The sequence below is a fragment of the Daphnia pulicaria genome, chromosome 6 (genome assembly GCF_021234035.1).
Source record: "Daphnia pulicaria isolate SC F1-1A chromosome 6, SC_F0-13Bv2, whole genome shotgun sequence".
NCBI lineage: Eukaryota > Metazoa > Arthropoda > Branchiopoda > Diplostraca > Daphniidae > Daphnia > Daphnia pulicaria.
Genome location: NC_060918.1, coordinates 10240501 through 10256399, shown reverse-complemented (window position 1 = coordinate 10256399; position 15899 = coordinate 10240501). Strand labels below are relative to the sequence as shown.

Here is a 15899-nt window from a genome sequence, read left to right as displayed (position 1 = left end):
AAGACTTACCGCATCCTTCCTCATCGGATCCATCTTCGCAGTCGTCGATGCCATTGCAACGCTGCTCCAATGTGATGCATTGGCCATCCGATTTGCATTGGATCTCACAATCGTCTGGATTCTCAGGAGGAGATGGAAGTGGACTAATGGCGGAACCTACAGACGACCATTCCATCCGATCGACAGATTAAATTAAAATCAAATCAAGTGACAAAACGAATACAGCTGCAGATCGATTTACCTTCGACGACTCGGAACGTGAATCCCTCAGACTCGACGTAGAATGACCCAATTATGCCGTTTTGCACGGCTGAACGGAGAGTCGACTCGATGACTTTTACATCGTCAAAATCTTGCGATTCGATATCGAAATTGACTTTGGTCAACTGTCGTTGACTTGTCCGTCTTAAAAAGGGAAATAGTATTTTGTAAAAAATCTAAAATAAAGAAACGTAGTATACGCCAAATTGAATACTTACTCGAATGTTTGGACATTGGTCGTCTGAGTGCCGGATACGCGCAGGTAAAGATTATCAACGGCAATGTTGAAGCGATCCGCCATTTCACTAAAATCGCTGCTTTCTCGGTCGCCCAGCTCCTGATTGTACGGTTCCTGGACCAGCAACGAGCACCGGTACATCTCTGCAATCAAATCAAAAATTGGCGCCATTATTTACAATTCACATTCGGAATAATAAAAGTTGTATTTTACTTCGTGTGCCGATTCCAGATCCACCTTGGGAAGGAGGCGACGGAAGAATAATTTCACCGTCTCCTGATCCCGATCCATCGCCCAACATCAAGTCTTCATCATCGTCGTCAATTTTCAATACAACCGGGACTTTCTTGTGGTTTTTCTTGCTGTGATTGCTCTTGTGATTGTTGTTGTTGTTGTGCTTCTTATGGTTCGGTTCCAGTTGCTTCAAGTTGGCTCTGGTAACAACTTGACTCTTCTTTTGAGCAACCGCCGCTTTGTGGTGATCGTGGTGTTGTTTCGCGTCTTTTTTCTCATCTGTTTCGGCGTGTTGTTGCTTTTGGTGGTGCAATTGTTTCTTGGTCTTTTGCTGGTGGCGATCCCAGTGACCGAGAGAGGCCGATTTAGTGCTGTGACTGCTGCCACCATTGACCAACTGTCGATGGCGTCCACCACGGCGCTCTCCTTCCTCCAGCGACGGAGGAGGTTCGCGCTTCACTCGGCTGTTGGCCGTTTCACCCGCAACAGAAGACCAAACCTCCTCGTCATTCCCAAAGAATCCATCATCGAAAACCAAGTCGCTATCATCCTGCAAAAGAGAAATAAACCAATCAAATTAAGTGGATTGATTTTTCATTCTTTTCGTTCAAAATCAAATCAATAATAAAAAAAGAAAACAACAACGAGGCGACAAGGCGATCCTTTTTTTACTCCCCAATCGATGTTGTTCTACATGGAAGTCAACAATGTCTCGATTGTTGATCCCATCGTCGTCGGCCCGTTTTGGTCGTCAGCCAAGAAAAAAAGAAAAAAAAAATCCCGTCTTTATTTTTTTTTCTGCCTCCGCCTCACTTCCTCTTTCCACTTTTTCTACATTTTTTTCAGGAGCAAAGTCTTTTCTTTTAGGTTCCACGTTAGTCTGCTCGTTTCGCTGCTGGAAGATGGAGATGGGCCGATAAAGGAAAAAGAGGGACCGAGATATCGATCGGGAGGAAAGCAGGAAGGAGCCAAGGAGTGTGTGTGTGTATACTTCATACAAGTCAAAAAGAAGGAGGATGGCGGAAAGAAGCGGAAGGGAGAAAAAGGGCGAAGATGGAGTGAGAGGATACGCGAGTGCTGGAACATTCCAATTCCATTTCGCTCTCGGTCGAGAAGAACGAGATGGACCAAAGGAGGCGCCCACATTTTGCGCAATAGCTCACTCTCCCTTCTTCGCCATAGCGCTTCTTCCGCTTGATCCATTGAATGTATTTTATCGACACGAATTGCGATCCGGGAATATGGAGTCTCCTTAGTCCACTCTCTCTCTCCCCCCAGTATCCATTTAGTGATATGCTGCGAGGGGGCCAAGTTTTGTGCAGCCCAGCCGATAAGCATCAGAACCCGACCGCGCCCAACAAATCAACACTTTCTTCACGCTACGCGGATCGTGTATAGCGGCGGGAAATGGCGGTTTCGAGATCCTGAAACTGTTGTGTTGGATGATGTACTACTTACTAGGGGGGGGGGGGGCCCGTGACTATTTATTAGATACATTCCATCCCCTACCGATGGGATTTCTCGCCATTCTCCGCCGCCACTTTACTCGGATTGGATCGCACCGGGGGGAAAACAAAAATAAAGATTTGAAAGAATCTAATCAATTGTTATTTTCAAAGCTATTTTCTTTTCTCCCAAACTCCCACCTACGCAGCGGTGCTATTTGTTTAGTTGAGATGTTCTCTTCTGCCATCGTTACATCATTGAGTAGCAAAAGAAGCGCTGCTGTCGCGCTTCTTTTCGGGGCGACAAACGAGCCGATCCATCAAAGTGACGCGCAATGGCCGAGAGAGAGGAGAGAATAAATAAAAATACTGCGGGATTCGTGACGAAAAGGAGCCAATAAAAACACAAACACAACGACACAAGAGAGAAGAAGCTAGAAGCCCGGGTGAAGAAAGAGGCTTTCGGGTACAGCGGAAATATGGAACCGATATGCATACCGACTATTCACTATCTACTTGACTGGATTTTATTCATTTATTCAAAGTGCTTTATAGAGACTCCTCCTGCCAGAGATAGCTCATCCAGCGCCTAGTTCCAATATTTCCAGTCGACATTTATAGGCGGCGCTGCGTTAAAGACGTAAACACAATTCCCAATCCTCTCACTCGTCCACCGAGCTTGCAGCTAGGACATGCGCTAAATACAACGTTTATATCGTCACATCAACTGGAATAAGTTTGCCTATAATCTTTGATTCCAGCTAGCCCCCTGAAAAAAGGGGGACGTAGCAAACAATCAATTGGCCGTCGTCCAGCAATTAGTCCATTTTGCCTTTTATCGCCTGACGCATTTGATGTTGGCAATAAAAAGACGATTCGTTTTTCTTTCTTTCTGGATTGAAAAAAAAAAAGATGCGACGAAGTGTGCGCCCAGTTCAAGTCTGTCCATCATTTCCTGTGTGTCTCCGGCGAGAGGTGAAGGATCTGTCCAATAGATCTGCTAGTTTGCAATAGCACCAAAAGCGTATCAAATAAGAGATAGAGAGACAAAAAAAAGAAAAGCACAAGATGGATTCTTTTCACTCCCTCGCCCGTCGACGTCAAGACCAGAGGGTGGAGTTTCTTGGGCGCCAGACAGTCTGAATGCCAAAAGCGTCTTATGTTCTTAAGGTTCCCTCCCTCCCAACCACCACCACCCCACTGGTATTGAGGCTCAAAGCTACGATGGCGAAATGGACCGTGAAGGATCCGACATCAGACGAATCCTACACAGCAGAAATGGATGGCCTAGCAACGCGAATCAAATGCCGGAAAGTCGAATGGTTTGAGGCAACCAACTGAGAGCTGTTTGCGAAATGCTACCCCTGCAGGTCCCGAAACAACAATTCCTGCCGCACGAATGGCCAGGGCAAGCTACTTTATTTATAAACAAGACCCAAGACTGCAATGAATACAACACACGATGAATAGACAATAACCAAAAGGTCGCCGCTCCCTCCACCAAAGTTTCAATCCCAACAATAACAACAATGGCATGTCGACACTAAACCTCCTCCTCCGCATTTATTGACTGCCATTGTGACGTAAAGGTAAACCCTGTTTGTTATTTGGTCCGACAGGATGTGATGGCGTCATCCATATAGCTTTGGGAAGACGATATTACTTTTGAATTCGTTTTCACTTTGAAATAAAACGCCGCCCTTTTGCCCTCGACCGACTCCTTTGCCCAACAATCTATGTGCCTCCTCCGCCTGTAGGCACGTTACTCAAGGAAGAATGCCCGTCAATATTGACTCGTAGGTTAGTCGGTAACCGCCTTACCGGCCGCAAGAGTAAACTAACGTCACCACCACCAAAAATAGATTCAACAGAAATGAAATGAACAGACTAACAGAGCGGGAGGGGAGCAATTTGATGTGAATAATTGTGTTTCATTTTAAAATTGCTAGACTTTTCTGAATTTATAATGTAGGCTTATTAATTCACAGAGACTGGCGGCAATAAAAAAAGGTGGTTTCATTACATGGCCATTGTTCCGTTGGATATTATTTTCCCCGTTTCGCAATGGCCATGACGTTTCACAGTTGGGATTGGGTGGGTGGAAACACAGAGAGAGGAAGTTGATATTGACACTCTCGAGTTTTCAAAGAGATTATTGACACACTGCAAAATTGGGGGATCCAGCCAGAGAGTTCTAGTAAAACTAACACACAGTGCATTTCTTTGTTTGCACGTTGGGTCTGATGCGCTCCACTTGTAGTTGCTGAGCTACGAATAAGCCCAAAACAGGCCAGCGCCCATCAAGTGTGTGCAAAGAATGTTTGCGTCAAGTCTTTTAGCTCAATTCCTTTCGTCTCTGTGTTCTGGCAACGATGACACACAACACAAAGTTTGCTACTCATGTCCCTGTGTATACAATGTACAGCTTACGTGGTAAAGTCAACGTAAATATCAAATCTTGTTCACAGTTGCCTCTGAAAAACGTCGCATTTTTCTTTTTTGCGAATAAACGAATTGACACTGACATTCAAATGAGATTGAAAAGCAAATACTCAAAAAGGCCAATTGCAGTGGCTTGTTTGCGCATTTGAATGGAATAAAAAAAAAGTCGAGCAACCGAGACCAATTTTTGAATTTTATTATCTACAGCGGCGGGGGTGAAGAAAATCCGAGACCGACTACCGACACCATCTAGCGGCCGGTCGAAACGACCCTGAACGAATCGGCTAGGCAACAACAACACGACGACGGACCACCCGGTACGATACCGGCGAGCTGTGCTAGCTCGAGCTAAAGATTGCCCGATAATAATTCAAAATAAAACACCAAAAAACAAACAAAACACACTATGCACTCAAAAATTTGCCCTTGGCGAGACTATAATAATACCAACTCCAATAGCAAACGGTATCAATTCCCTTCCACCACCACGTCGCTCCGAGCTCAAATCCAAACACGAAAAATAATCCAATGAATATATCTTTGTGCAATTGCGTTCAAATTTCCAGATATGGAAGGGAAAAGAATAAGCAGGTGACGTCATTGAGGGCTGGAAAAAAATGCAATTTGGGAGGTCTTTAAGTGCCTAAGAGAGAGAAAGTCGTCATACATAAAACTTGAATGTGGAGTGGAATGTCTTTTCTGTACATTGTGTAACTTCCTGCTCAAGGGACAAGTGGACTGTCACCCTACAGCAGATGTTTCATGTGCTTTATGTCTTGTGATCCCATTCAATTTGATTTTCAAACGGAGCGATAAAACGTACAGAGGTACTACGTATTCCACCCTAATATATAATAAACCCTCCTAAACTACGTGATTATTCTTGGGTGTAATGTAAGGGGTTGAATGTGTCGCTTGATGCCTTTTCGGACCAACCCTACCAATGAGGGGGGTGGTAGACTCTTTTAAAAAGACATGACAAACACACACTTAAAAAAAGAGTTTCGAGTATTTATTGTATATATAGTCTGTACAGGGACTAGACTACAATGGCGAGCACTATACACCTTATTTCTAACGGGAGATTGGGTGGGTGGGTTTTTTGTGGGGGACTGGCCTTTGGACCTTTGGGTCGCCGGTTTCAACTGTTGTGTGTGTGTGTGTTGTTTCCGTGCTGTGCAGCAATTTCTTCTTTTTAAGGAATGACGTAAGTCTATACCTATTTGTCCCGGCCTCCTCTTTCAAGCCAAGAGGAAACTTTTTGGTGTTGTACTGCACAAACTGGCGGTGGTCGTTGGCTATTGCCCCGTCATCAATCCGATACTCCTTTATTCTTTTTTTCTTTTTTCTTTCCCTTTTTTTCTCTCTCCCCGACATGTACATAAACCTCAACCTATAACCAGCCGAGTGTATAGATGAGGAGCGTGTGTTATTACACATCGCAGCACCGCAGGAGGGCCGCAACCCCCGAGCAAACAAGAAAAAGAAAAAGTTAAAAGCTTTAAAAGCTATAATAATGTAATAGAATGCAATAATATGCGGGCATAGATATATATATATGGTGGTCTGCTGTAGAATACCTTTAGACCAGTGACACGGACTGACCAAAAGAGACGAAAAACGACCACGACTGGCGATAACGTCGGGTGGACAAATAACAAACAGCCCTCCTCTCCAAAGCAAATTGTGGGTGGTAGTTGCGGCTGTATAATATAACGCATACATGCATACAAACACAAGAGTCCAGGGAGAGTTATAAAAAGGCTCGCCTCTCTATCCGGATAAGATGGGGGGAAATAATAAGGTGGACGTGACTGAATAGGGGGACAACACACTAAACCCCACCGATTGTTGTTCTGTTTGTGGCCAGTACCAAAAAATCTTAACGAAATTATATGGCGATCATGTTGATAATGCCTTTTAGAAGTTGGTTTTTGGTTGGTAAAATTTAAAAAAGGAAACCCTTCAACTATTAAAATCTCTTCTGATTTAACGTCGTACGAACAATTAAAACTGGACGTTACAGGGGAAATAATCGGAGAAATGTGGGAAACGACAATAAATCCGTCACGACGCGGGGATTACAACGGAACACAATTTTCACGCGGCGTCCATAAAAATGAGTCGACAATTTTTAAAGGAATGTTTCTGGCCACGACTTTCTTCCTTTAGATTCTGTTTGCTCTTGTTGGCTCTGATGTGTCATTAAAATTCACACGCCACTAAAAGCGAAAGAAAAGAATCAAAACGCCACAGTCAACACTCAATTGACAAGATGACTGGGAGTAAAAAAAGAATCGGCAACCCAACATTTTGTTTTTAATTCGACCTCTTGTGTTGATTATCATTCGGCTTGGCATGAGAAAGCAGAAAGCCAAGCCACACACTCGTCGCCAGTTCCTTCATCCGCACCAGACGTCCAGAAAACAAAAATTTTAGTTGTGGGCGAGATAAGAAATGAAAAGCAGCTTAAAAACTCGACCAGATCCATGGCAAACTCTTATTCTCTCTCGGCACAGGTGCGCTGCTGAGATAATGATACGACACGTGCACACAGTTGCCAGCATCATATTTGATAGCTCAGCGACTGTGGACTATGTGACTAGTCGAAGAAGAAAGAAAAAAACATCTCAAACGGTAATTCTATACAGAAAAGGCAGACAAGAGAGGGAGAGATAATCAGCAACTAAAAAGCGACGCACAGAGAGAGATCTTTTTTTCTTCCTTAGCTTCCCTATATGCTGTACGAGCCAAACTGGTATGCAGGCAACTGTTGTTTATCTTTTTTTTCTTTTCCCCATTTTCTCGAAGAAGAAATACATTTCCAGGAGCGTTGCGCAACAACATTTGTATATATACACGGCAGGTATTTCAAATAAGCCGCGCGATAACTTGCGACTTGTAGCAGCTGCGGCAAATGTCACGGAGGCTCGCGGGAACAGCGGCCGGCATAAATTTCCCACATGGAACATGTCAATAATCCATTCGACCGTACGTACAGGCTCATTATTACGATTGCCATTTCCATAGTCTACTCACGTTTTGAGATTACTATACAGTCGAATAATAACGCAGTAACAATCTAACGTGAATCCACTACCAACACAGTCCGTATAGGATTGGATTGGTGATTCAGGAATGGCTACCAAGTAGCAATGCATCAAAAAATGAATCTACCGGTTAAAGAGTACACGCATTACATTGTTATTAGAATAAACATGCGAGCAAGAGGGGAATGTGAATCGACGACCCTTTTAAGGTCTTGAATGAAAAAATCTCAGCGAAACAAAAGGGAAAAGAAAACGAGTCGACGTGGAAAAATGCTGATGATGAATGACAAACGAAACAACAACTTGGAACCCGATGCTGACTGGTTGCTGCTGTTGGCTGGCCATCGGTCGGTGCCATTTGTCACGAAAAAACGGAATAACATTGCCCCAGCACACGCTACATTTTTTTCCATGGATGTAACACATGAGATCGGGATCCTACAACAACAACTAGTCCTTGAGTGAAAAAATCCAGTGGGAAAAATGAAAAGTTTCTCCGCTTATGATGACGACGTGATGAATAACGAATGAGAAATTATTAGAGCCATTTAGAGAGACAATAAATGAATGAATAAGGAAGCCAGAGTCCGGCATGACCATGGACGTCCGTGACGAATCTCAATGTCATCTCTCGGCACGGACAAAAATCTCGAAAAAAAAAGTTACAAGAGTCTCATTGTAAATTAAGAATCATAAAAAAGCAACAAAAAATTGAGAACAGGAGATTGAAGACGAAAACGGAGTTGACAGTCCGAAACAATCAAAAGCCCCGCTCAAACAGACAAAAAAAATCTAAAAAAAAAAATTTGTGTCGCCAAGTGTTTGTGAATCAAAGAGCCGGTCTGTCTGCTGGCCTGCAAAGCTCTCTCTAGAACTTTGTGTATTCTTTTTCTTTCTACCGTATCTACTTAAAAAAAAAGGCTAGCAATATTTTATCATCTATTCCCATGTTTTTGATGTGTGTGTGTCTATGCAAATCAAGTTTTTATAACCATAACCAGCTCTCTCTCCATCTCTTTCTCAAGGATTCCAGTGATTTTTCTGGCAGTTATTTGTTTCACCAGAAAAATTCAGAAGAAGAAGAAAAAAAAAAGACTCAACAAGTTTCGTCTGGTCATTTCTTTGTCGTTTGGCATCTTTCTTTTCCATGTCATTTTTATTTTCCCTCAAAAAAATAAGTTAAAAAAGAAAAGCGTGTTTTAATGAACCCCCGAAAGGGACGTGTATACAACCTCCCGTTGTATTTCTTTCTTCATCTTGTTTAACTATTTTGTTTGGTTGGTGACCGCATCGAAGGTGATTCAACGCTATCCCGGCGGTCACCCCGCCAAAGAAGAAGAAGAAGAACATTTGCATGAATACGTGTATACATCCGTAGTCTAAAAAAACTATTAAAAAAGACCTGCTGGAAGCGCGTCCTCGGCTCTGCAACTCCAAACTCTCTCTTTTAAAAAAAAACATCTTCTTGCCCTCCTGGCTGGCTGGCTCCTGGAGCCCTGCTGCCCATTGTACATATAGGTACGTATAATTTATTATTCCTTCCTTCTTTGCGTCAATTTATCGTCTATAGCCTCTTGATATTTTGATACAAGTTGCATGACCTAAGGGCGAGAATGCTGATGAAAGTATCTATTCCCATTCGTCTATTACACACTAAAAGTCTGGCTCGTTTAAGGTGAGAGCAGCAGCAGCAGCAGCCGCCCATCCCATGGCCATCAGGTAAGGACTAGACAAGAAGACTTTTTCTCTCAATCGGCTCCTTATTCTAGCTAGCTCGGCCCTACCTTGTTCTCCTTCCCATTTCGCCCGGACTCTTCGTGTGTAAATCAGATGGAAATGAATACGACGTCAGCGTGAGCACGCGCGCTCTTGGCGTCCTGTCGCTGCCGAAGCGCCCGTGTAAGAGACGACAACAACAACAACGAACCAACAATGAACGACGGTTCTCCTTTTTAGTGTTATTTCTCTACATCGTTACCCCGGCCAACATTTTCACCATTTCCTGATCTACCCAGCCGATAGGGGGCGCAGTTGCAGAGAGATAGACAAATACCCGTATGAATAATCAAGTCACGTCACGCGCGCATGAAGTTTAGAGAAAAACAAGTAAAAGTTAATAAAAACACAATTTCACCGATAGACGATCGTCAAAAAAGGCCGTCCTCTTCCAAGTTGAAAGTCAACACTTTTAGAGCTTTTAGACGGCGCTGGATTTAATTAAATTTGAGTTGTTTCCACCACAAAATGACCGATAAGACATTTGAAAAAGTAAAAAGTAAAAAAGGGTGAGGTGAGTGTCACGTAGTTCTACCATATCGACCGCTATAATCTACCGGAATTTGACTTTCCATGACTCGTTATATATATAGGACCTACAACACAACACAATCCACATTCTTCTTTATCTTATTCAGATCACCTTATTGTGTTGTGCCCAGTCTTCTGTTGTTTTCTACCCTGGCACAGTTAATCTTTTTTTGTTCTCTCTCTTTCGGGTTGAAAAGGATCGCGACTGGGAGGAGGTCTGCCGTCTCTTTTTTCAAGTGGTAGGCTGCCAGATGGGCGTTGCCCCCGTCTCTCTACGCAGCGCAATAGCTAATTGCTAGAGCACAAAGCTAGAGCCGAGGGATGCCATAGTTATGACCTTTCTATTTTATTATATTAACTATAGAGATAGGGTTAGCAGATGCAATCAGGGCAACTATTCTACCCTCACAATCGGACAAAAGAAAAGGGGGAAAGAATTAAAAAATTCAAGAATCCCGAAATCCAAGAAAAGACAAATTTGGAAAAAGACTTTGAACTCGTCGTGTTAAAGTAACGCGATAGGTGAATCCTTCAAAGTGTCGAGCGACTAAACATGAAACAGAGTCTCGCCCACATTTTGCCATGTACGTCGTAGATGCACCTTTAGACTTTTTGCCCTAACGTGATCGTGTCTTCGTCCTCCCTGTCGTCGCTTCGATATTCCACCTCCTATAAATGGTAATCCAATTTCCGATCGAATTTTCGGTCGAATGTGATCGACAAATACCAAAATATGCCTAAACAAATCTTTTACATTTTTGCCTTTTCTTTTTAAAACTTGTCTCAGATAGTTGGGGCCTTTCTTTTTCTTGTTATTTTCTTTACTGACAGGCCAAAAAGGCCGTCATCGTCCAGCATCTTTCGACTTCCCTCGGCCCATTCGTTGATGAGCTTCCATTTAGTTGGGCGCCCAGTGTTGATGATGTTTCTGAGGGCAAGGGGATTGTGCGTATGTTTATGTTTTCGTTGAAGAATTTTGTCGACGACGTCCAAAAGTGAAAATACACCGAAAATAGGAAAGAAGGAAGTTGAAGTTGGGAAAGAAAAATAGGGAAACATCTTTTATTTTCCCTACATAAATTAGAGGAGAGGACAGAAGAGACAAATGGGAAGCAAAGGCTCAACATGGGACGAAAAGGTCATTCATCAATGATGCAAGGAGCTCACAGCTGCCTCACAATTTCGGCCGCGATTAGCCACGCTCGGAGAAAGTGACAACGACCCAACACATTTCACCTTCTTCCCAAATTTTTTCCGCTTCGGCCGTCACTTAACTCATATCCACAAGTGAAAATTATGTCTACATAAAGTATCCACCATTTTCATTCCACATTTTATTATCAAGGAGCCTCTCCATACCTTGAACCCGACGGGGTGTACGCGTCTATCTAGGGGCGGAACAGGTTAAGTCATAACGATTCGAGACGAATGGGCTCTATTTCATATTGACCGTATCCTGTGAGTTCTCCGCTTCTGAGAGGGAAATCTCTCGCAGGGAAGAAAATCAGAAAAAAGAAAAGCAAGAAGCCCCATTCGAGTCGTCTGAAAATAGCAACGCGGAAAAGCGCATCACGAACGGAAAAGAAAAACGACCAGAGCGCTAACAACCTCGGGAGGAAGAAGAAAAAAAAAAAACATTTTTTCCCATCAAGAAAAGAATTTTTACTTTTAAATAAAATTATGAAAACAAAAACAGCTGCCTTTTTTTTTAAATCTTTGCAGGCCCAGTTGATATCGACCAAGGCCCCCCGTTCCACCTCAATACCTTGAGAGTACGAAGGGTCTGTAATCCGCGCCACGATAGTCTTTCTCTATTTTCCCCTCGTCCAAAAGGTAAACGAAAAAAAAATTGGCAAATTGGATGGAAATCAAGTCCGGAAAAGAGGGAAACCCCACCTTTCAAAAAAGGTTGTCTCGTCTGTGAATAATGAAATGAAAACTGTAGATGTAATAAGCTAAAACACTTTTGCCTGTTCTTGCATGAGCCACCTAATTCTTGTGATCAGTGGGTGGTGTGGAACCTCTTTAGCTAAATGGTTTCGCATTTTTTTATTTTTCCACTTTCCTAAATTTTCTTCTTCAATTTCATGTTTTTAATCCAATTTGAATTTCCATCCGACCCCTACTCACGACTAAAATCAGGGCAGCATGTGATTTTACACGTTCCTTTTCTTGAATCGTATCGATTTCTTAGGTAATTTAATGTCTTCTCCTCCCTATAATAAATGACCGTCAATACTGCTCTAGGAGCCAAAAGTTTAGATCCTTCCTTCCTTTCTGAATGGAGAGAGAGCCCACATCCGTCCCAGAAAGTCAACAAATATGAATGGAATGGGAATGAAACGGAATGGAAAGTCATCGACCGCCGCGCGGCCGTCTGTCAAAATTGAAAAGAAGAATCTCTCCCCCCCCCCCCCCTATAGACTCCTGCCCTGCCCAACATCTCGACGGCCAGTTCAAATCTCACTGGTCCCAGCGTGCAGCAGGGGCGGCTGAAAATAGACAACCCCCCGATGTCCCGAAAGCCGCTCCAGTACACACAGTAAAAAAAGAGAGCCTTTACCTCTCTCTCTCTCTCGTCTCTGCTTGTCTGATTGCTCCATGTCTCTTTTCGCCTCGTGTGTCGACGTTATATAGCCTGTCCGTCTCTCCTCCTGTACAAGATTCACTTCGTGTAGGAGGATCCCCACAGAAAGTGAAAGACAAAACACCGCGGTATGTCGAAACAAACTCCTGGAAATTCGAGGGGAGAAAAAAAGACGAGATTTTTTTTTGTTGTTTTCCAGCTCCTCCTGTTGCTCCTGATGAACTCTAAAAGAAGGAGACATACCCTCCTCCTACTCCACCCCCCTTACTGAGTATCACGCGTGAAAGAGAGAGCTACAAACCGCTGCCGTTCATTGACTATTTGGGATGATTATACGTTCCAACCAAAAGGAAAGCAACGAGAGACATCAGAAAAAAGATCCGGCTGTTGTCGACAGGAGCACATCAAATTCCTGTAATGGGAGTGACATGGTCCCCCCTCTACAGTCATCATTGGCGCCGTATAAAACCGGCCACTTGGCTGAACCGTAACCAGCCCTTGGCCACAATCTTTTACTGTTTTCACACTTTTCTATTAATATTTAACCTGGAGATAGGCTCAATCAACCCAACGGGTTTAGACTTTAGAGTTTATTTCTTTTTTAAAATAAACATCACGAACGGCGGCAAATATGCGAGACGGAGGAAAGGTTGAAACGACCAAAGGTTCCTGATAAATCAATTAAATATTTGACTGATTCTGCGTCAATCACAAAACCACAGCTGCGAACCCACCAAATAATAAAATTTTAAAAAATCCTTCCCAACAGATATTCAAATGGAGAAAAAAGAGGTGCCGCGGTTAGTGATATGAAAATGATGGGCCACACAAAGTACCCTAGCCTATCATCTTTCTATCTTTTGATTTCCCTTTCCTCCATTTCATTGATTGGGAAAGAATGGGGAGAGAGAGAGCTCGACACTTATATCCAATGTATCCTGTTGTTTGGAATGTTTGCCCCGAAAAGCTCTAAAAAGGATTCAGCATCTTTTACGGTCGGAAATTCAACAATGGAAATGAATCACCAACCAGCTGTTGCATCTAATATTCACAGGAAGGATGGTGTCATATCACCTTCAAAGGATTTCTTGTTCTCGTGCTGTGCCAATCCGTACACACAAATCGAATGGCAGTTTATAGAGATTGTTTATGATTATTACACGTACGGGAAAGGTCACGCAACTTGGTTCCTACCTTCCAGCTATGCGCAGTCTCATTCAATGACGCTTACATCTCATTTCTCTTCATTTGCATTTACAGGAAATAAATAAATAAAAAGACTTCACCAGAAAAAGAACAACTGGAACCAGTTTCACTCTCCCTCCCACCCGTCTCCCGTTTGATACGCTGACACATAATCAGGTCATCAAATGATTGACGTAATACATCAGAGTGTGGAAATTTTCATACAACAAGCCTGCCTTGTAATGTGTGCTTTCTAGCCACCAGATAAGAAAATTTACATGTTTTAAGAAAACGGCCTGAGCTGTTCAACCAAATTCTGGATGGTCGACACCCAAAAAGAAAAACGGGACATGTCGCCATGAAATATGGAAGAACGACAACGGCGCCGGTTGGGAATCACACAACTCGATGCATTTATGTCTTGGAAACAACAAAAGCCGCGGGACGAGAGGAACCTGCTGCTCGCTATCCGGTAGAAAATATTAAGTTACCCAAAACGCAGCATGAACCAACTCTTTTTCTCTCTCTTTGTAACAAGTTTCTTACAGTCCTGAAATGTACACCTATAGCTAGTACGTTGGCGCATACCCTACAACACACCGAGTATACCTTCTCGGGGCTAATGCGTGTAGGTACATTAGACACGCAAAAGAAAAAAAAAGGAATTAAGACATAATCGAGCGACTGTCAAAAAGTTTCTTTTCCCCTTTTTTTGATTATTATTATCCTTTTTCTTTCTTTTGCTGCTGCCTACTTGAGGCTATAATCAAGTGATGACTAAACAGGACATGCAAAACAGTGTGTACAGCCCCACAGAATCCGCGGCCGCAAAAAAAAACACTTGGCTCTTAACTCTGCGTGGCTGGGCTGTTGATCGGATGACGAATCATTGGCCGTCGCGCCAGAATCAGTTGCGGACAGTTGCGCTCAGACGCAGAGAAAGAAAAGGCAAGGAAACTAGAGGACGGATTGCGTCACTCGTTTCTCTTCTGTTTCCAAAATAGACGGCGACATACAACAACTGGGACTTGCTCCGTCTTGCTGTACAACTCTTGTATATCTGTTGTGTGTATACACCAGGCGGCGGCGGCGGTTAGAACTTAGAACAAGAAGAAGAAGACCGGCGCGCTATCTCTATGCAAATAAATAGCCAGCGCTGGCGACGATGTTTCGCATTTGTTTCTTTGCTTTATTGCACACACATGCAGACATACACACACACACACACACACCCAATTCAAAGAAAAAAGGAAAGGAATAACCTCGAAACATTGGCCTCCACTCCGGCCATTCCCGCCCGGTTTCTCGGCAACTGCAACACTTAAAAAACTTCCCGTCTCAACAAACAAAAGACAAGCACAGACAGAGGAGAAGATCCAGCCAGTAGGAATTTGCTGCTGTTTGATGAGCCAAACAAGACGAAAAATTTCTCTGCGGCACTCGCAAACTACTTGAGGTTTCAAACATTTGAACAAGACCCAAAAAACACGGGAATATTTTTTAAAATGTGTCAAAATGGCGCAGGGTAATAATATTCACGACGTGAATAGGACGCCACCTGAAGAAGCCGTCCACGTATACACAGTTATAACAATAACCATCAGTCACTCGTCGCCTATTTACACGCGAGCGTCTGAAATCGGATATTTTTAGTCTCCAACAAACTCTCTGGCAACACACATTTCATCCCTTCTTTCATCAAAAAATAAAATTGCTCAATTCAATTTCGCCTTGATGAGATTCAGACCTCAAAAGAAGAGAGAAATGCTATTCATTATATTTTCACCCAAAAAAGGGGCCAGTTGGTTTTTTACATAATCGACCGGCCAGCGCGTCATATGTCTTTGGGAGAGCTCTGCCCTATTGAAATAACTTGTATAAGGTTGTTATCTGACACTCTTTTGCGCTCTTCGTTCGTTCGTTCGCCATCATTCCACGTTACAAGAGAATTTCCCAGTCGTTTTTTTTTTTCTATTTTTTCGTATGGAGGGAAAATGAATATTTTCGGATGTATATATAAGCCGAGGGGCGTTCTTTCCTAGCTCTTGTACCTTTCTCGATTGTTGTTAGTTATGGGCCGTTTAAAAGAAAAAGAGGAAAAAACGAGGGGGGGGGGAACTTGTGACGGCCTTTTTTTTCTACCCTTCTTG

General features: G+C 43.1%; 1 protein-coding gene across 18 annotated transcripts in view; it reads right to left on the bottom strand.

Moving 5' to 3' along the window:
- Window positions 1–15899, bottom strand: part of LOC124343114 (basement membrane-specific heparan sulfate proteoglycan core protein-like) — a 59774-nt gene that overhangs the window by 39031 nt on the left and 4844 nt on the right. For all 18 annotated transcript variants that reach the window (XM_046796219.1, XM_046796208.1, XM_046796206.1 and 15 more), the window contains exons 3-6: window positions 713–1283; window positions 480–642; window positions 242–405; window positions 10–156 (exon numbers count right to left, since the gene is read on the bottom strand). In XM_046796219.1, coding sequence (XP_046652175.1) covers window positions 10–156; window positions 242–405; window positions 480–642; window positions 713–1283 — 1045 coding nt within the window. The remainder of the gene's footprint in view (window positions 1–9; window positions 157–241; window positions 406–479; window positions 643–712; window positions 1284–15899) is intronic.